At 42.5% G+C, this 19,034-nt stretch overlaps 1 protein-coding gene across 1 annotated transcript; it reads right to left on the bottom strand.

Moving 5' to 3' along the window:
* Window positions 1-2,099: 2,099 nt before the first annotated feature.
* LOC307116575 (uncharacterized protein) lies at window positions 2,100-16,991 on the bottom strand. The gene is made up of 3 exons (XM_079800656.1): window positions 16,731-16,991; window positions 15,728-15,854; window positions 2,100-5,546 (listed from the first exon to the last, which is right to left on the bottom strand). The coding sequence occupies exons 1-3, from the start codon at window positions 16,761-16,763 to the stop codon at window positions 3,391-3,393; spliced, it is 2,316 nt and encodes a 771-aa protein (XP_079656782.1). The 5' UTR covers window positions 16,764-16,991; the 3' UTR covers window positions 2,100-3,390.
* Window positions 16,992-19,034: the final 2,043 nt, after the last annotated feature.

Raw genomic sequence — 19,034 nt, 5'->3', positions numbered from 1 at the left:
TGACATGTACACATAAGGAACTGTTGGACATTGAAATTGGGTCTCAAAAGAACTGTTGGCCCAAAAAGAAACTCACTACACACTGATTCATTTGCCTGTCACCATAACCATTATTGCTTATCTCATTTTCGGTTCTTATAAGTGTATTTCTAATAGCACATGATCTCTCATCTAGGGGAAATAATGAACAACATAGACTGATGAACAAGAACAGACCCAGAAACAAGGAGGCATGGATCAGACTGTCGGGCCTCAGGGGGAGGGTAGGGAAGGATGGGGGTAAAGGGGGAGATCAACCAAAGGACTTGCGTGCAGGCATACGAGCCTAACCAGCGGTTAAGGACAACAGGGGGGTGGGGGCATGTGTGGGGAGGGGTGTGGGATGGGAATGGGGGGACGAGGACAAATATGTGATACCTTAATCAATAAAGAAATTAAAAATAAAAAAAAACAATATATATATATATATATATATATATATATATATATATATATATATATATATATTTTATTGATTTTTTTGACAGAAAGGAAGGCAGAGGAATAGAGAGTTAGAAACATCGATCAGCTGCTTCCTGCACCCCTCCCCCCCCACTGGGGATGTACCCACAACCAAGGCACATGTCCTTGACCAGAATGGAACCTGGGACCCTTCAGTCCGCAGGCCGGCGCTCTATCCACTGAACCAAACCAGTTAGGCCGAAGCTGAAGTATTAACAGGATCTGTGGAGGAGAGATTGTTCTGATTCCAGGAATTGATTTGTCCCCATCTGACACTGGCTTCAGTGTTAGAATAAGTTCCATTATAGAGAAAGGGCAAACAGCAATATTAAAATATTTCTTCTAATTAATTACCTTTCAATGGGCACAAATTCGTGCACCGGGCCACTAGCTTTTAAATAAAGAATGATTGACCAAACAAAATATTATCTAGGCCATAGCCAGTTTGGCTCTGTGGATAGAGCATCAGCCTGTAGACTGAAGGTTCCTGGTTCAATTCCGGCCAAGGGCATGTACCCAGGTTGAGGGCTTGATCCCCAGTAGGGAGTGTGCAGGAGGCAGCCAATCAGTGATTCTCTCATCATTCATGTTTCTCTTTCCCTCTCCTTTCCTCTCTGAAATCAATAAAGATTTGAAATACATAAATATATTATCTAGGATACCAGTTGCCAACCTTTCAGACCCTCATGGACAACCAGTGGTTTGTGGACCATCAGTTGGCGACCGCTGCTCTAGGATTTGGAGCATGTAAATAACCTACACACTGGTGAAAAAAACGCCAAAAGGTACAATCAGCTTATTTTTATTTTGAAGGAATAGTTTATTGATTTTTAATATATTCATTAACTTCATAAAGGAAAGGAGAGATAGAAGCACCAATCATGAGAGAGAATCACTGACTGGCTGCCTCCTGCACACCCCACATTGGGTTTCAGCTGGCAACTCGGGAATGTAACCTGACCTGGAATCAACCCATAAACACCTGGTTCATAGGTCAAAGCTCAATGACTAAGCCATGCCAGATGGGCAATTTTATTAATTTTTGGAGAGAGAAGAAGGGTGAGGGAGAGAAACACAATGCAAAAGTGCAACATAGACAGCCATTTCCTACACCCCCCATTCTGGGAAGCTAGTCCACAAGCCAGGGACACACCAAGCAATTCAACCAGCAACCCTTCTGTACATGGGATCACAGCCAAAAAACTGAACCACAACATCCATGATGGTATATTCAATTTAGAAAACAATATGCTAATTTTTGTAAATTTAAACATTCAAATACTCAATGACTCAGATTATTCACTCAATTTTTGACAAAGGTAAATAAAACTTATACCCACATAAAGAATTATACAGAAATGTTTATACCAAATTAATTAGAAATAACCAAATATTCATAAAAATGGATAAGCTATTGGGAATATATTCAAAGACAAGAATATTTATCAGAAAAAAAGATGAGTTAATAATACGTCTTTAATGAAACTCCAAGTATTTATGAAACATAAATTAAAGCAGAAAAATACTTAGAAAAAGCAAAGTTCTCTATTAAAATGAAATGTAAATCCATGATTATTAGGAACGCTGTGAAGAACAGTGATAGATTGAAAAAGGTCATGAAGCAATTACACAGTGATAGATAGTCAGCATTATGACTATAATGATGGTTTCAGTTTCATTCACACATGAAGATTTATGAAATACTATACTAAAAACTTATTCATTATAGCTTTTTAAAAATATATATTTTATTGATTTTTTTACAGAGAGGAAGAGAGAGGGATAGAGAGTTAGAAACATCAATGAGAGAGAAACATCACCCAGCTGCCTCCTGCACAACCCCTAACTGGGGATGTGCCCACAACCAACGTACATGCCCTTGACCGGAATCGAACCTAGGACCCTTCAATCCACAGGCCGACGCTCTATCCACTGAGCCAAACCAGTTAGGGCTTATTATAGCTTTTAAAAATGGTTGAAAATTTAAAAATGTATAAGTTCAAATATATTGGAAAAATAGGTTTGTCAAATCTATATTCAATCCACCTTCTTTTGCCTCTGGGCAAGAGTTTTGCCTCAGTGATAGAAAATTAAGAAACAATGAAGAACTTTGAATGCTGGCTGGGTCAAATCCCTGGTCTACAGACACCCTTTGCCTTTGTCCTTCCTTTCCTGTCAGGCTCTGAGGTGAACATCTGAGTGGATAAAGGAAGCCACAAAACCTCTTGATTATATTCAATGACAATGACTGCTCCACAGAAGATAAACATGTCTGGAATCCATCCGATCTGTGTACACACTGCTCCTGTAGACTTTTCGTCAAAATAATTTGTGGGTGCAAGTTTAGATGAAGATGATTCCATCTAATGGGCTGCAGCCAAGTCCAACAACAATTAGTTCAGTGTTCCTATAACCAGTGACCATCATCCATGCAATTGACGTCATTAGGGCACATGGCCCCCTGCAACACCTGGGAAGGAGGTTCCCTTCAAATGTCTTAGCATCCCTTGAAAACAAGAAAAAAAATCACATTGCTCCCAGTCATGTTTGAGGTTGTCACAGCTACCCCTTTGGAGTGATATCTGTGTCTCAAAGCATCCATCTTCACATGAGGACTAGAGTCCACAGTGTGTCCTAGGAAAATTATGGGCAGCAATGTAAATTTGGCAAAAAATGCTGAGCTAATTTCTGCACCAGTCTTCCCCCAGGGCAAAAACGTTTGAGACGGCATAAAAGTTCTTCACATCATCATGCTTGGAGAGGCCATATCTCCTTATAAACTAACCCCTAGAGTTAATAGAACACCCTATATTAAAGAAGACTTAGGAAAAAGCCTACTGTAGGTGGTTAAATGTATGAGATAAAAATTTGGCAGAGAGATACCTCATATTAATTGCACTCATAATGGCTTTCTCCAGTGTGAACTCTCTCATGATATTGAAGACTACTGCTACTTCTAAAATATTTCCCACATTCACTGCATTTATAAGGCTTTTCTCCAGTGTGAATTCTCTGATGATATTGAAGGTGAGCGCTAGCGGTAAAAGATTTCCCACATTCATTACATTTGTAAGGCTTTTCTCCAGTGTGAATTCTCTGATGTTTATGAAGGTTAGAGTTAATTGTAAAACATTTACCACATTCTCTGCATTTATAAGGCTTTTCTCCAGTGTGAACTCTCTGATGAGTAAGAAGGGCAGTAAACCAGGTAAAAGATTTCCCACATTCACTGCATTTATAAGCCTTTTCTCCTGTATGAACTCCCTGATGACTATGAAGGTGGGTCTTAGTGGTAAAAGATTTCCCACATTCACTGCATTTATAAGGCTTTTCTCCAGTGTGAATTCTCTGATGTTTATGAAGATTAGAGTTAATTGTAAAACATTTTCCACATTCACTGCATTTATAAGGCTTTTCTCCAGTGTGAACTCTCTCATGATGACGAAGAGCAGTATCCCAGATAAAAGATTTCCCACATTCTCTGCATTTATAAGGTTTTTCTCCAGTGTGAACTCTCTGATGATATTGGAAACCAGTGGTAGTTTTAAACGACTTTCCACATTCACTGCATTTATAAAAATTTTCTCCAGCGTGTATTCTCATATGATGACAAAGATTTCTCCTCCAAGTAAAGGTTTTCCCACATTCACTGCATTGATAAGGCATTTCTCCTGTGTGAACTCTCTGATGATATTGGAGTCCAGTGCTCCTTATAAAAGACTTACCACATTCACTGCATTTATAAGGCTTTTCTCCTGTGTGAACTCTCTCATGATATTGGAGACCAGTGCTACTTGCAAAAGATTTCCCACATTCATTGCATTTATAAGGCTTTTCACCTGTATGAATGCTGTGATGATTATGAAGGTGAAAGTTAGTTGTAAATGATTTTCCACATTCACTGCATCGATAAGGCGTTTCTCCTGTGTGAACTCTGTGATGACTACGCAGGTTGGACTTAGTGGTAAAAGATTTCTCACATTCACTGCATTGATAAGGCTTTTCTCCAGTGTGAACTCTCTGATGAATTCGAAGGTGGGTGTTATTGGTAAAAGATTTCCCACATTCACTGCATTGATAAGGCTTTTCTCCTGTGTGAACTCTCTGATGATATTGGAGACCACCAGCTTGTGTAAAAGTTTTCCCACATTCACTGCATTGATAAGGTTTTTCTCCTGTATGAATTCTCTGATGATTATGAAGGTGATAGTTAGTTGTAAAAGATTTTCCACATTCATTGCATTTGTATGGCTTTTCTCCTGTATGAACTCTCTGATGATTATGAAGATTAGAATTAGTTGTAAAAGATTTCCCACATTCACTGCAGTGATAAGGTCTTGCTCCAGTGTGCACTCTCTGATGATATTGGAGACCATTGCTACTTGTAAAAGATTTTTCACATTCACCGCATTTATAAAGCTTTTCTCCTGTATGAATTCTCTGATGATTATGTAGGCGAGATTTAGTTGTGAAAGATTTCCCACATGGAGAGCACACAAAACACCTACTTCCAACATGAACACCCTTTTCCTTAATAAACATGTGGGTGCAACTAATGTCTTCCTTACATTCTCTTCTGGTGTAATCATTTTGTCTCCTTTGAAACATCATCCCACGTGTCAAAATAGCATTTGGATTGTCCCTGGTCTGAGTACCCTTTAGGTTGAGATGTCCGGATTCGGTAAGGATACCCTGCCCAACCTCTCCGCATGGAAAACGATTCTGGGACACATTGAAACTGCAGCTGTTTGCAAGTGAGTTCCTTTCCACACCTCTCATGAAAGTCTCTCTCACATGCTGTTGGTGATATATTGCACTGAAATAAAATCGTTTTGCACATGCCCCACATCTCAACATTATCTGTCCGTGTTGTGCTCCCTGCAGCTCCATCATGTGGAAAATGTATCCCAAGACGAGTCCACAACTCTCACAGGGGTGGCTCTTCTGGGAAGACAAGGCTACCGTGGGATTCCTTGCCTGTGACACTCTTATAGAAACCTTCTGTTCTGTTGGTGCCTGCACATTCTCTGCTCTACAGCAGCAACCTGAACAAAAAGAAAGGAAGGTGAAGTACATGTTGACTTTATGAAAACAGAATATCTTCGCCACAAATGTTTATCTGTCATGACTAGATGAGTGAGTGAGACACTGAGGAAATTGCTATTATAAATAACGTGACCCCAAAAGTCTGTCGATGAAGAAAATCTCACTAAGAGAGGGACAGAAGCACAAAGAAGAAAGGATGGCTCTACTCATTGTTCTTGCACAGACGGCTTCCTTTAGTACCCTACATTCTTACCATGTGAGTCTGTGTGGAATAATTTAAAGCTGCTCAAAGCCATAAAAATTAATTGTATTAGAGCACAGGATATACACATCTATATAATAACAGGTGTGCAGTCCAAGGTGCTGCAGGCAACGACCAACGTTGGAGGGCAATAAATGCGATCTGTGAACGAGGCAGAGGTGCAAAGTCCAGTAAGGTTAAGGTTATCTGTGAGCTGGGAATCTGAGTAGAAATGATCACTATTAGAACTGAGTAGTTGGCAAAGTATCAACAATAAGCACAAACAAGCATAATTGGATGAGGAATGAGCAACTGTAAGAAAACACTGAGTTTCTAGCTATGAATGTAACCAAGGCCAGCCATGCATTCCTACCCAATGACCCATCACCAAGGCAAGACCTTCTGTGGGACCACTGTGTCATTCATAAAGTCGTGTTTTTTCTGTGATACACAAATGATTCTTCCACTTAAATCCCATTTGAGTCACTGCATGGGATAAATGATGTAAATCTTCAAAGAAAAACAGAAAAGTTGGATGGTCAACACTGTGGTAGAACAACAAAGGACAAATGAGATCACAGACCAAAGACCTATGTATGTGACATCAGCAATATGGCAGAATCAGCGATATGAGCATCTCGCTCCACCCCAGTGTAAGTAGACAGCTATCCATGAACAAAGACCACATAGGAAATGGGGATAAGAGTACCATGAAGACAAACAGTATTACAGACACAAATAAAGGAGAACTGTACAGAAAGGATGACTGGAAAGACTGGGTGAACAAACATATTTGAAGATACCTACTGTAAAAACAAGGGTCAGAGTTACCTCCTGCAGCCACAGTGCTTCTGCTATCACTGACCTTGTGGCCTGTTCTTCAAAAAAATACTGGACATTCTTGTGTTTAAAATCCACAGAATGCCTTGGCCAAAATGGCTCAGTTGGTTGGAGCACAGTTCTGTGTACCAAAAGGTCGAGTATTCAATTCCCAAGTCAAGGCACATAACAGTATGTGGTTTCCATTTCCAGTTAGCTTGTGTGCTGAAGGGAGCCAACTGATGTTTCTCCCTCACACTGATGTCTGTCTGTCTGTCTCTCTCTCTCTCAGGGAGCCGACTGATGTTTCTCCCTCACACCGATGTCTGTCTCTCTCTCTCCCTTTCTCTCTCTCTCTCTCTCAATCTCTCTTCCTCTCTATCTGAAACCAATAATAAATAAACAGACAAGAATATCAAGATAGCCAAACACAAAACAGAATGCAAAAAAGTCCAGAGACAAAGTAAATAAAAAGACAACCTATCAAAAATCATGTATTAAGTTCTGAAAATGCATTTTTAAGAGGAAATTTTATAGGAAAAAATGCCTACATTACAAAAATAGATCTCAAAAACCTAACCTGCCATTTCAGGAATCTAGAAACAAAACAAGAAAGTAAACCCAGAAGTGGCAAAGGAATGAAACAATAAATATTTTAACAAGCATCAATAAAAGAGAGACAAAAATGAAAGAATAACTAACAGGTACTTTTCAAAAAATACAAAAATTGGCAAACGAACTATACTACAGTAAAAAACAAAAACAAACAAACAAACAAAACCAAGCCTCAACTAAATGAACAAATAAGTGAAAGATAAGACATTACACCTGACACTATGAACCACAAAGCATCATAAGAGATGTTGATGTTAGGAGACGACATGAGCCTCCATAGAGAAATTTGTCAACATCTCATATGAGCTTCTGAAATTAATAAACAAATGCAGAGCCCTAGCCAGGTAGCTCAGCTATTGAGTGTGTGGTCCCGATGCAGCATGGTTGTGGGTTTGATCCCCCATCAGGGCACATGTAGGGGACAGCCAATGAATGCATAGATGGGTAGAACAGCAGATCAATGTTTCCCTCTCTTTCTCTGTCTCCCTTCCTGTCTCTAAAATCAATAAATAAAAGGCTGCTCAGTACGGCTTAGTGATTGCGCACTGACCCATGACCTAGGACAGTGGCTGGCAAACTCATTAGTCAACAGAGCCAAATATCAACAGTACAAAGATTGAAATTTCTTTTGAGAGCCAAATTTTTTTAAACTTAAACTATATAGGTAGGTACATTGTTATTAACTTAATTAGGGTGCTCCTAAGCTGGCCTTTGCTAAAAACTCAAGGGGCCAAAGATCCGCATGTGGCTCCCAAGCCGCAGTTCGTCGACCACTGACCTAGAATATCACAATTCCCTTTCTTGTCAGGGGACATGCACAGGTTGCCAGCCCAATCTTCAGTGGGGGGGGGGGTGTGCAGGAAGCAGCTGATCAATGACTCTCTCTTATTATTCATGTTGAGGCATAGTAGCATTCATCTGGGATAAAGACTGCTGTTTAAATTTTAACCCTGCTATTCTGGCTTCTGTAATTACTTGCTTGCTAAAATAATATAGAATTTATTTTGATCTCTTGAACTTATATAAATCAACCCATTCGATTGTATACAACATTGATTGTGGTCTTTCAAAAGTCATTTTTCTACACCTGAGAACCAGAACAGCAAAATTGCTTTAATTGCTTCAATGGCTCCAGAAAATATTTTCAGTTTACTCAGTGGCTCCAAGACCCAAAACTGTAATTAATCTTTGTAGATAACTAACTAGCTCAATTTAGCTTCTGTAACAAACTGCTTTCCCAAATCAGTTCCTCCTTCTAAACCTCGGGATGTAATTGCTGCCTTTGTGATTTTTTGCCTTTATAAGCCTAATGCTATTTCCATTCGGGGCTGTGAGATTTGGAGTGTTAAGGCCCTCATGTATCCACAGGCGTTTACATAAATGACTCCTTAATTCGACTCCTTGGGTGTTCTTTGTGCGATTCACGGGGAACACTACAACAATGTTTCTATCGCTCTCGTTCTCTTCCTCTCTGAAATCAATAAAATATCTTTTAAAAATAAATAAATAAATAATTTAAATAAATAAATAGCCCAGGCCTGTGTCAGTCAGTGCTGAGAGTGCCTGCTGTACACTGGAAGGTCATGGGTTCAATTCCCAGTAAGGGGCAGGTACGTGGGTTTCAGATTCAATCCCCCCTCTTAGTGGCAGGCAACCAATTGATGTTTCTCTCTCTCTCTTTCTCTCTCTCTCCCCTTCCTCTCTCTGCCTCTCCCTTTCTCTCTCTCTCTTTCTCTAAGAAAACAAACATCAATGGAAAAAATATTCTCACTATTCAAGTTACTGGAGAAGAGTTCCAACATGGTGGTGTAGGCAAAGGCCTATACTCGTTGCCTCCCACAACCACATCAAAATTACAACTAAAATACAGAACAACCATCAGCCAGAACCTCTGGAAAGCTAGCTGAATAGAAGTGTTATGACTAGAGAAGTAGAGAAGACAGCACACTGAGACTGGTAGGCGGTACAGAGGCATGGAAGGTGCTGGTCCTGTACCCATGTGGGACACTTTTCTAATTGGAAGGGAGGTCGTCTCTGCAGAGGTCACCTGGAGGAGCAAGGGGTCACACAAGATGCCCAGCCCAGGGTTCCAGCGGTGGGAAAAGAAGTCCCTATTGGCCGTAAGAACTAAGGGCTGTAAACACCAGTGCGGATTGGGCCTCAGGGACACAGAGGCTACAAGAGACCCAGCAGCTCCTCTTATAATGCCAGCACCATGAACTGAACTTACAAGCTCCTGCTTCCTCTGACATCCTGGGCCTGGAGAGTCTGGTGGGGAGGAGCAGATCAAGAAACATATGAGGAGAAACTGGACTGACTGGAGTCTGGGCAAGAATTCCAGGGCGGATTTCTACCAGACAGCGGGGCTTGCAGGAGTCATTATACCTATGCTGAGACATCCCAGGACCCAGGTCTGACAACCATTTTGGTTTGCTCCACCCTGGTGATTCCCTGAGACATCACCTTATCCAATTTACAACCCCACCCAAGCTGTGTGCAGCAGCTTTTGTATATGAATGGCCTGTCCTCGCTCGGGCTAAAACCTGTCACACAAGTTGCAGTTGGATCACGGAGCCCCAAACCTATCAATTAAGGCCCCAAAAGTGGCACCAGAACTAGCCTTCCTTGATTCACAGTTGGGCCCCATCGGGTCATTTTCAAATGCGTTACCAAAAGGAGAATCTACAGATCTCTCTGTAGATCCTGCTGGGTGGTTCCAGGGAAGGGCTGACTTTACACCTCCCTGGAGAACCAAGAGCCAGTGTACCCAGTGGTCAGTGGTCAGAGCTTACAACTCTTTACATCCATAAGCAACACACTCAAGGGGCAGACGACTCAATGAGCACCAAAGCCCCACTGAAGCAAGTCCTGATCCAAAGGGGTGTCTCCTGCACAGCAGCTCTCACACTGTAGTCACAGTAACCCCCAAAGATGCTAACATCCTCAAAAAAATTCTGGCAAATCGGATCCAGCATTACATTAGAATGGTCATACACCATGACCAAGTGGGATTAATTTTGGGGATGAAAGGATGGTACAATATCTGAAAATCAGTAAGTATGATCCATCATATAAACAAACTGAAATACAAAAATCACATAATCATATCAATTGATGCAGAGAAAAAAATAACGTTTGACAGCATCCAAGACCCTTTCTTGATTAAAACTCTCAGCAAAGTGGGAATACAGAGATCATACCTCAACATAATAAAAGCCTTACATGACAAACCTACAGCCAACATCATACTCAATGGGCAAAAAATAAAACCATTTTCACCAAGAACAGGAACAAGACAGGAATGCCCACTTTCACCACTTCTGTTCAATATAATACTGGAAGTGCCAGCCATAGCGATCAAACAAGAAGAAATAAAAGGCATCCAAATTGGAAAGAAAGAAGTAAAACTGTCATTATTCACAGATGACATGATACTGTACAAAGAAAACCCTAAAGACTCTATCAAAAAAGTACTAAAGCCCTGACCGGTTTGGCTCAGTGGATAGAGTGTCGGCCTGTGGACTGAGGGGTCCCAGGTTGGATTCCGGTCAAAAGTATGAGCCTTGGTTGCAGGCACATCCCCAGTAGGGGGTGTGGAGGAGGCAGCTGATCGATGCTTCCCTCTCCTCAATGTTTCTAACTCTCTATCCCTCTCCCTACCTCTGTGTAAAAAAATCAATAAAGTATATTTTTAAAAAAGTACTAAATATAATAAATGCATTCAGCAATGTAACAGCATATAAAATTAACAACCAGTCCTAACCGGTTTGGCTCAGTGGATAGAGCGTCAGCCTGTGGACTGAAGGGTCCCAGGTTCATTTCCGGTCAAGGGCATGTACCTTGGTTGTGGGCACATTCCCAGTAGGAAGTGTGCAGGAGACAGCTGATCGATGTTTCTCTCTCGTCGATGTTTCTAACTATCTATCCTTCTCCCTTTCTCTCTGTAAAAAATCAGTAAAATATATATATATATTAAATTAACAACCAGAAACCTATAGCTCTTTTATACACCAATAATTAACTCACATAAAGACAAACAAACAAACAAACAATCCTCTCTACCATTGCAACAAAAATATTAGGATACCTAGGAGTAAACTTAACTAAGGAGATAAAAGACCTGTACTCCGAAAACTACAGGAAGTTGAAAAAAGAGTAAGAAGAAGATATAAACAAATGGAAGAATATACCGTGTTCATGGACTGGTAGAGTCAACATCATTAAAATGTCCACACTACCCAAAGCAATGTATAAATTCAATACAATCCCCATTAAGATGCCAACGGTATATTTCACAGACCTTTAATAAATTCTCCAAAAATTCAAATGGAATAAAAGAAAATAAAAAACAAAGGAATAGCAGCAGCAATCTTGAGAAAGAAGAACGAAGTTGGAGGGATCACTATACCAGATACCAAACTATATTACAAAAATGCGTGGTACTGCCCAAACAACAGACACATAGAACCATGCAACAGAACAGAGAATCCAGAAAGCGACCGAAGCCATTATGCTCAATAGTTGACAAAGGAGGCAACAGCATACAATGGAGTCAAGTCACTCTCTTCAATAAATGGTGTGAAAACTGGACAGTTACACGCATAAAAAGAAACTAGACCACCAATTTATCCCATACACAAAAATAGACTAAATATGGATAAAGAACTTAAATGCAAGAGTGGAAAACATAAAAATCTTAGAAGAATCCACAGGCAGCAAAATATCAGACATATGTCGTACCAATATCTTTACCAATACAGCTCCGAGGGCAATAAAAACAGAAAAAAATAAACAAATGGCACTACATCAAAATAAAAAGCTTCTGTACAGCAAAACAAACCATCAACAAAACAACAAGAAAGCCCACTGCATGGGAGCACGTATTTGCCAATGTTCTATCAGATACAGGTTTACTCTCCAAAATTTACAGGAAACTCATACATCTTATAAAAAGGAAGATAAACAATCCAATAAATAAATGGAGAAAGGATCTAAAAAGACACTTTTTTTAAAGAGGACACAGAGAAGGCCAAGAGACATATGAAAACATGCTCAAAGTCACTAATCATCTCAGACATGCAAATCAAAAGGACAAGGAGATAGCATTTCACACCTGTCAGGATGGCTATCATCAACAAATCGACAAACAAAAAGTGCTTGAGAAGATGTGGAGAAAAAGGGACCCTTGTGTAGGGCAGGTGGGAATGCAGACAGGTGAAGCCAATGTGGAAAATAGTATGAAGTTTCCTCAAAAACAAAACAAGACGGGGCCTAACTGGTTTGATTCAGTGGATAAAGCATCCGCCTCAGACTCAGGGGTCCCAGGTTCGATTCCAGTCAAGGGCATGTACCTTGGTTGCAGGCACATACCCAGTAGGGAGTCTGCAGGAGGCAGCTGATCAATGTTTCTAACTCTCTAGCCCTCTCCCTTCCTACCTGTAAAAAAAAAAAAATCAGTAAAATATATTTTTTAAAAAATTAAAAATGGAACTTCCATTTGATCCAGTAATCCCACTTCTAGGAATATATCCCAAGAAATCAGAAACACCCATCAGAAAGGAGATATGCATCTCTATGTTCATAGCAGCACAATTTATGATAGCTAAGATTTGCAAACAGCCTAAGTGACCATCAGCAATTTAGTGGATTAAAAAACTGTGGTACATCTACACAATGGAATACTTCACTGCTAAAAAAAGGGAGGAACTCTTACCATTTGCAACAGCATGGATGGACCTAGAGAGCATTATGCTAAGCGAAATAAGCCAGTGGGAGAAAGATAAATATCACATGATCTCATTCATTTGTGGTCAACCGGGGAAAGAGGAGACATATGTAATGCAATATATAACACTTTAAAAAAAAATTAAAAAGAAATATTTGAAAATATCCATAGTAGATAATGCAATCTACAGATTAAATGCAATCCTGAGAGTAATTCCTATGGTATTTTACAAAAAAATGAAAAGAGAAACTTGAAATGTATGGAAGTAAAAAACTCAAATAGCAAAAACAATCGTGCGTGAGAACAAAGCTGGTGGCATCACACTTCCTGACTTCATTTTAGTACAAAGAGAAAGCAAGCAAACGATGTGTTGCTGGAGAAACACAGACACATAGATCAACAGAACAGAAAACACGGAAATAAACCCAGGCACATACTTTCAAGTAATCTCTGACAAAGCTGCAAGACACAGAAGAAGGGAAAGATAGTTTCTGCAATGAATGGTGCTGCTGAAATCAATACTCCCATGTAAAACAAGAATACTGGACACCACTGATAAAATGTAACTCAATCTGCATGACAGAATTGAATGTCAGCGCTAAATCTGAAAACTCCTCAGGACAACCGAGAGAAAAAGTTTTGGAGATTTGTTTTGGACAGGATTTTCTGAATGTGACACCAACCACCAGACAAAATAGAAAAAAGAAACAGGCCAGCTTGCAAAAAATAAAGAAAAAAAGATTCTTGCCAAAACCGGTTTGGCTCAGCAGATAGAGCGTCGGCCTGCAGACTGAAGGGTCCCAGGTTCGATTCCGGTCAAGGGCATGTACCTTGGTTGCGGGCACATCCCCAGTAGGAGGTGTGCAAGAGGCAGCTGATCGATGTTTCTCTCTCATCGATGTTTCTAACTCTCTATCCCTCTCCCTTCCTCTCTGTAAAAAATCAATAAAATATATATATATATTTTAAAAAGATTCTTCACAGCACAACAGCAATAACAAAATGAAATCTAGAGAATGGGAGAAAATACTCGCAAATCATATGAAGGAATCACTTGCAGATACTGGGGATTTGGTTTTGATCAGCACAATAAAGAGAATATTGCAATATAAACAGAAATACAAACAAATAGATGGAAATTCCCAGGGGATAATAAAGGTATGTTAATACTATACTGCAGGCTAATAACAATGCAAACTCTATAGAATTTCCTTAAAAATACTTTATTTCTAAGCACTAGCAACAAGCCAAAAACATGGACTATGTAGAAAAGTGGGTGTGGGGGAGCAATAACTGCATCTCCAAAGCACAATTAAGCACATGCAACAATATGTGTTCCTGTATTTCATAGCAATTAATACATTATACAAGGTAGTCAAAAGAATCTTTAGCCAAAAAATACAGTTAATAAACAGGATAAGAAAGTAGAGACAGCCGAAACCGGTTTGGCTCAGTGGATAGAGCGTCAGCCTACGGACTGAAAGGTCCCAGGTTCGATTCCGGTCAAGGGCATGTACATTGGTTGCGGGCACATCCCCAGTAGGGGGTGTGCAGGAGGCAGCTGGTCGATGTTTCTCTCTCATCAATGTTTCTAACTCTCTATCCCTCTCCCTTCCTCTCTGTAAAAAATCAATTAAAAAAAAAAATATATATATATATATATTAAAAAAAAAAAGAAAGTAGAGACAATTCTTTTTTTTTTTTTTAAACATTAACCAGCACCAGTGACATGAAGGTACATGGGTCAGATGTTTGTTGTTTTGTTTTTTAATATATTTTATTGATTTTTTACAGAGAGGAAGGGAGAAGGATAGAGAGTTAGAACATCGATGAAAGAGAAACATCGATCAGCTGCCTCCTGCACACTCCCCATTGGGGATGTGCCCGCAACCAAGGTACATGCCCTTGACCGGAATTGAAACTGGGACCTTTCAGTCCGCAGGCCGACGCTCTATCCACTGAGCCAAACCGGTTTTGGCAAGAGACAATTCTTCAAAAAATAGGTACAAATGATCAACAGGAATATAGAAAACTAGAGGCCCAGTGCACAAATTTTGTGCACTGGGGTGGGGGGTTTCCCTCAGCCCAGCCTGCCCCCTCTTAGTCTGGGAGCCCTCAGGGGATGTCCTACTGATGGCTTAGGGGAGCGGGGAGCAGGCCTAAGCTGCAGTCTGGCCTCCCTCTACAAGAGGTGACCAGCGGGCCGATTGGGATGGCGCCAGCAGTTTACAGCCGGCCTCAACCCCAATTGCGCTAAGGCCACTGGTGGTCTACCTCTGTGGGAGGCCACCAGGTGGGTGATCAGGGGATGACGCCAGCCCCCATTGCCCTGCCGCCACTGGTTGCTGCCACCCCCACCAACCCATCACCATCCCCTCCCTCTGCCCTCTGGCATGCACCTTGGCTGGCCTGGCAACACCTGCTCACTGGCCTGCCCTACACTGACCATTGTTCTGCAGTTCGGTTGATTTGCATATTACACTTTTATTAGGAAAATGCTTTCCTCACTGATCTAGGTGTAATCCCTCAGGCTTCCTGCAACACTACCAACCACAAGTCCTTCCCTGTGAACGTAGTACAGCGGGGAGAACTGGGACTTCAGGAATAGAAGGGAGCAGGGGAAACAGACCCACCCTCCCCAGGACAGCAACTACCCAGGAAACTGGAAAATCAAGCAGAACCAGAGTCTACATGGGAGGACACAGCACACCCTGGGGGATGGGGCATGGGAAACGGAAAACCCAAGCCCAGGTCACTGGTGACAGTGAGGGTCTTCTTACCCAGCGAGGATACAAGTTCAAAGTTCTCCAGCATCACATTCACGTACAGCTGTCTCTGACCCTCATCAAGGAGGCTCCATTCCTCCCTGGAGAAGTACAGGGCAATGTCCTCAAAGGTCACGCCAACCTGTCAGAATGGAGACAATTGAAACCAGAGCTGTCTCTCTGAGAACCCCCACTCCTACTCCTTATACACCACCCCCCCCCCTCAACCTCTTCCAGGGCACCCGGTTAGTGTGGACACCAGGCCCTAATGCCAGTGCAGGCTGCTCTCTCATCACAGTCCCATTACTCACTGGGATCGCCCTCAGCAGAGCAGCTGGGTTGGGTGGGAAGGACTGGGGGAGGGGAGGGGAGAGAGCAATGCCATTTAAGGTCTGGGCGATGCCTGCAGGGCCCCAGCCTTCCTGCCAAGCAATTCCACTGCAGTCCCCTAGATCATGCCTCCAAGACACAGCCAAGCCTGGGTTTATTCTTCGCCTTTCAGTCCCCACACCAGGTCCCGGGGACCATCAGCTCACACTTCCTCCAGATGTGCACACCACTGGGTAACCTTTAACCTCTTCCCATCTTCAGTCCCAGGTTCACTCCCTCAGCTCTGCCCCCTTCCTGCTCCAATGCCACTGGATCTCGCTGGACTCACCCATGAACTTGGCACATGGCATGTAGAGAAGCTTGTCTTCCAGCCGGGTCCAGCACCACCCCCGGCCCCTGAGGGACCCCACAGCCGGGAAAGCCCAGATGAGGCTGTGACGTCCTCCCTGCAGCCTCTGATCTGTCCGCCAATCCTCACAGCCCACACCCTCAGGGAACCTCAGATGCCAGTCAGCCCTGTCCTCTCCGCCCTGCACTGGCTGTGCCTCAGAAGCCACAACGCTCCTCTCCCCTCCGCCTTCCTCACGGTCCTCCACGCGGACTGAGCTGGCCGACAGGAAAGGCGCCCTCCCCAGGCTGTGATGTTCGGTGTGAGGAGGCGGTGAGGGGCTGGGGGATTGGAACTCACCTCAGGGAATGTCCTCAGCGCGGGCGCCGCCATTGCACTCTGTGGGCCGAGCGGGGCGGGAGCGGCGGGAGTAGAAGCCGCTGCAGGAATGGCGGTGCCTGTCCCCGCCCTGGCGCGGGTCCGGCGGTGACTCCGACCTTCAATCCCCAGTGTGAGCTGTGAGCACCACGGGAGGCTCCGACCATTGGCTGTGAGGCGGGGAACACCACTCTCCACTCCTCCACCGGACTCTGAGCCCAGGAACTCCTGAGCGCCGGAGACAAAAATTATCAGAGGAAAAAATCCCGCCACAAGGACTACCGGTCCCGCCCTACGGAAGCGGCCAAACGAAAACGCCTTCTCTGACCCCCATTGGCTCAACCGGGTGGCATTCCATGCGTGGCCTTGTGGGTAATGTAGTTTCTCCGCTCCAAGGCCAGGATCCTGCATTTCTCTGTTGACTCCAGGACTGGATTCAGGGTCAAACAGCCCAAGAACACACCAAGTGTACTCAGGGTCCTCCAGCGCCTTCAGGGGAGGTGATGTCTGGGGCAAGTTTGTTTCTCCTGCACCTGCTGTGGCTGGTTTTGCATATCTTTCTTCAGGACCTGCTCTTTCTGAAAGGCAGGCATTCTTCCTTCATTAAAGCCATTAGGCACCTGTCTTCCTCGGGCCAACTGTAGCTTGCAGAGGTTGCTCAAGTCTCTAACTCAATCTAACCTGCCTGCATTGAATCCATTATACAAACTTAATGTCACAAACAGACTCTCATACTTAAGAGCATCTGCTTCTGAAGCCACCGGAAGTGTCAGCTCTGCCTGGGCTGCAGTGTGGACAAGATGGCCCAGAGACATGTGAAAAAATGCTCAAAGTGACTGATCATCAGAGAGATGCAAATTAAAGCAACAATTAGGTATCACCCCACCACTGTCAGAATGGCTGCCATCAGCAAATCAACAAAGGACAAGTGCTGGGGAGGATGTGGGAAAAAGGAAACCTAGTACACTGCTGGTGGGAATGCAGACTGGTACAGCCATTATGGAAGTCAGTTTGGAGTTTTTGCAAAAAAATTAATATCAAACTGCCATTTATTTCAGTGATTCTACTCCTAGAAATATATCCTAAGACACCTGAAACCATCACATAGATATTATGCACCCCTCTGTTCAAAGCAAAGATCTAGAAACTGCTCAACTGCCCAAAAATAGATGAGTAGATAGAAAACTGTGGTACATTTATACCATGGAACACTAGGCAGCAGTATAAATGAAGACTCTCTTACCCTTTCACGCAGCATGGAGGGACCTGGAGAGCATCATGCTAAGTGAAATAACTCAGTCAGAGAAAGAGAAGCATCTCTTCATTTCATTCATATATGGAATCTAATTAACAAAACAAAAACAAAAACACCTGATGAATGGAGTGAATTCAGAGACATGGAAGCATGGAATGGAGTGCAGAATCTCAGAAGGGAAGGCGTGGGAGGGTAAAAAACAAAAGAAAGAAAAAACATCCTTCTGTGAGGATTAAGCACATACACACAACAATAAAAACAGTCACCTAAGACTTGAGCTTGAGCTTTTTTTTTTTTTTTTTTTTTTCTGTTCTCTGAATGCAATGGGAAAGCACTAGCTTGATGTGTTCTGGATCTGCTCTAAATTTGTGTTTATAAATCTGTCTTCTGGCCGAAACCGGTTTTGCTCGGTGGATAGAGCGTCGGTCTGATGACTGAAGGGTCCCAGGTTCGATTCTGGTCAAGGGCATGTACCTTGGTTGCGGGCACATCCCCGGTGGGGGTTGTGCAGGAGGCCGCTCGTCGATGTTTCTCTCTCATCGATGTTTCTAGCTCTCTACCCCTCTCCCTTCCTCTCTGTAAAAAAATCAATAAAATATATTTTTTAAAAAATCTGTCTTCTGTCAGTTGTGTCCCTGGAAATGCTGATTCCCCTCCATGTAACTTCCTCCTGCTTCACATGAGACTATCCCTGAGCTTGCTAGGTTTAGTATATGCCATCATTTTTGTCCTCACCAGGGAATGAGAACCTGTAAGTTGAGGAGAAAATTCAATGAATGGTTTATTTCCTGCCAGATCCATCGTTCACATCCTCCTGAACATAATGATCCCAGGATTCCTGGTGTCCCTTTATTTGGTCTCCTGGAAGTATTCACTCTTCAGGTCACTAAAGCCCTAGGTTCTAAATGTGGTGCAGGTATTTGCAAGGACAGGAAAAATGTATTTCTGTTTCTTTGCTGTGGCACCTGCTAATTAAACCCCGAGATTTCTGGCTCCTCTAATTCAAACAACTCCTCTGTTTAAACTGCTGA

This window comes from Cnephaeus nilssonii (genome assembly GCF_951640355.1).
Source record: "Cnephaeus nilssonii genome assembly, chromosome: 20".
In the NCBI taxonomy this organism is placed as follows: Eukaryota; Metazoa; Chordata; class Mammalia; order Chiroptera; family Vespertilionidae; genus Cnephaeus; species Cnephaeus nilssonii.
This window is presented reverse-complemented; position numbering and strand designations above follow the sequence as displayed.

Coding starts and splice junctions, on each gene's coding strand:
- LOC307116575 (XM_079800656.1), bottom strand. CDS start 16,763: ATGGCGGCGCCCGCGCTGAGGACATTCCCTGAG. Junction 15,855..16,730: donor CGCTGAGGACATTCCCTGAG/GTGAGTTCCAAT, acceptor CCATTCTGACAG/GTTGGCGTGACCTTTGAGGA. Junction 5,547..15,727: donor TGAACTTGTATCCTCGCTGG/GTAAGAAGACCC, acceptor CTTTTTGTTCAG/GTTGCTGCTGTAGAGCAGAG.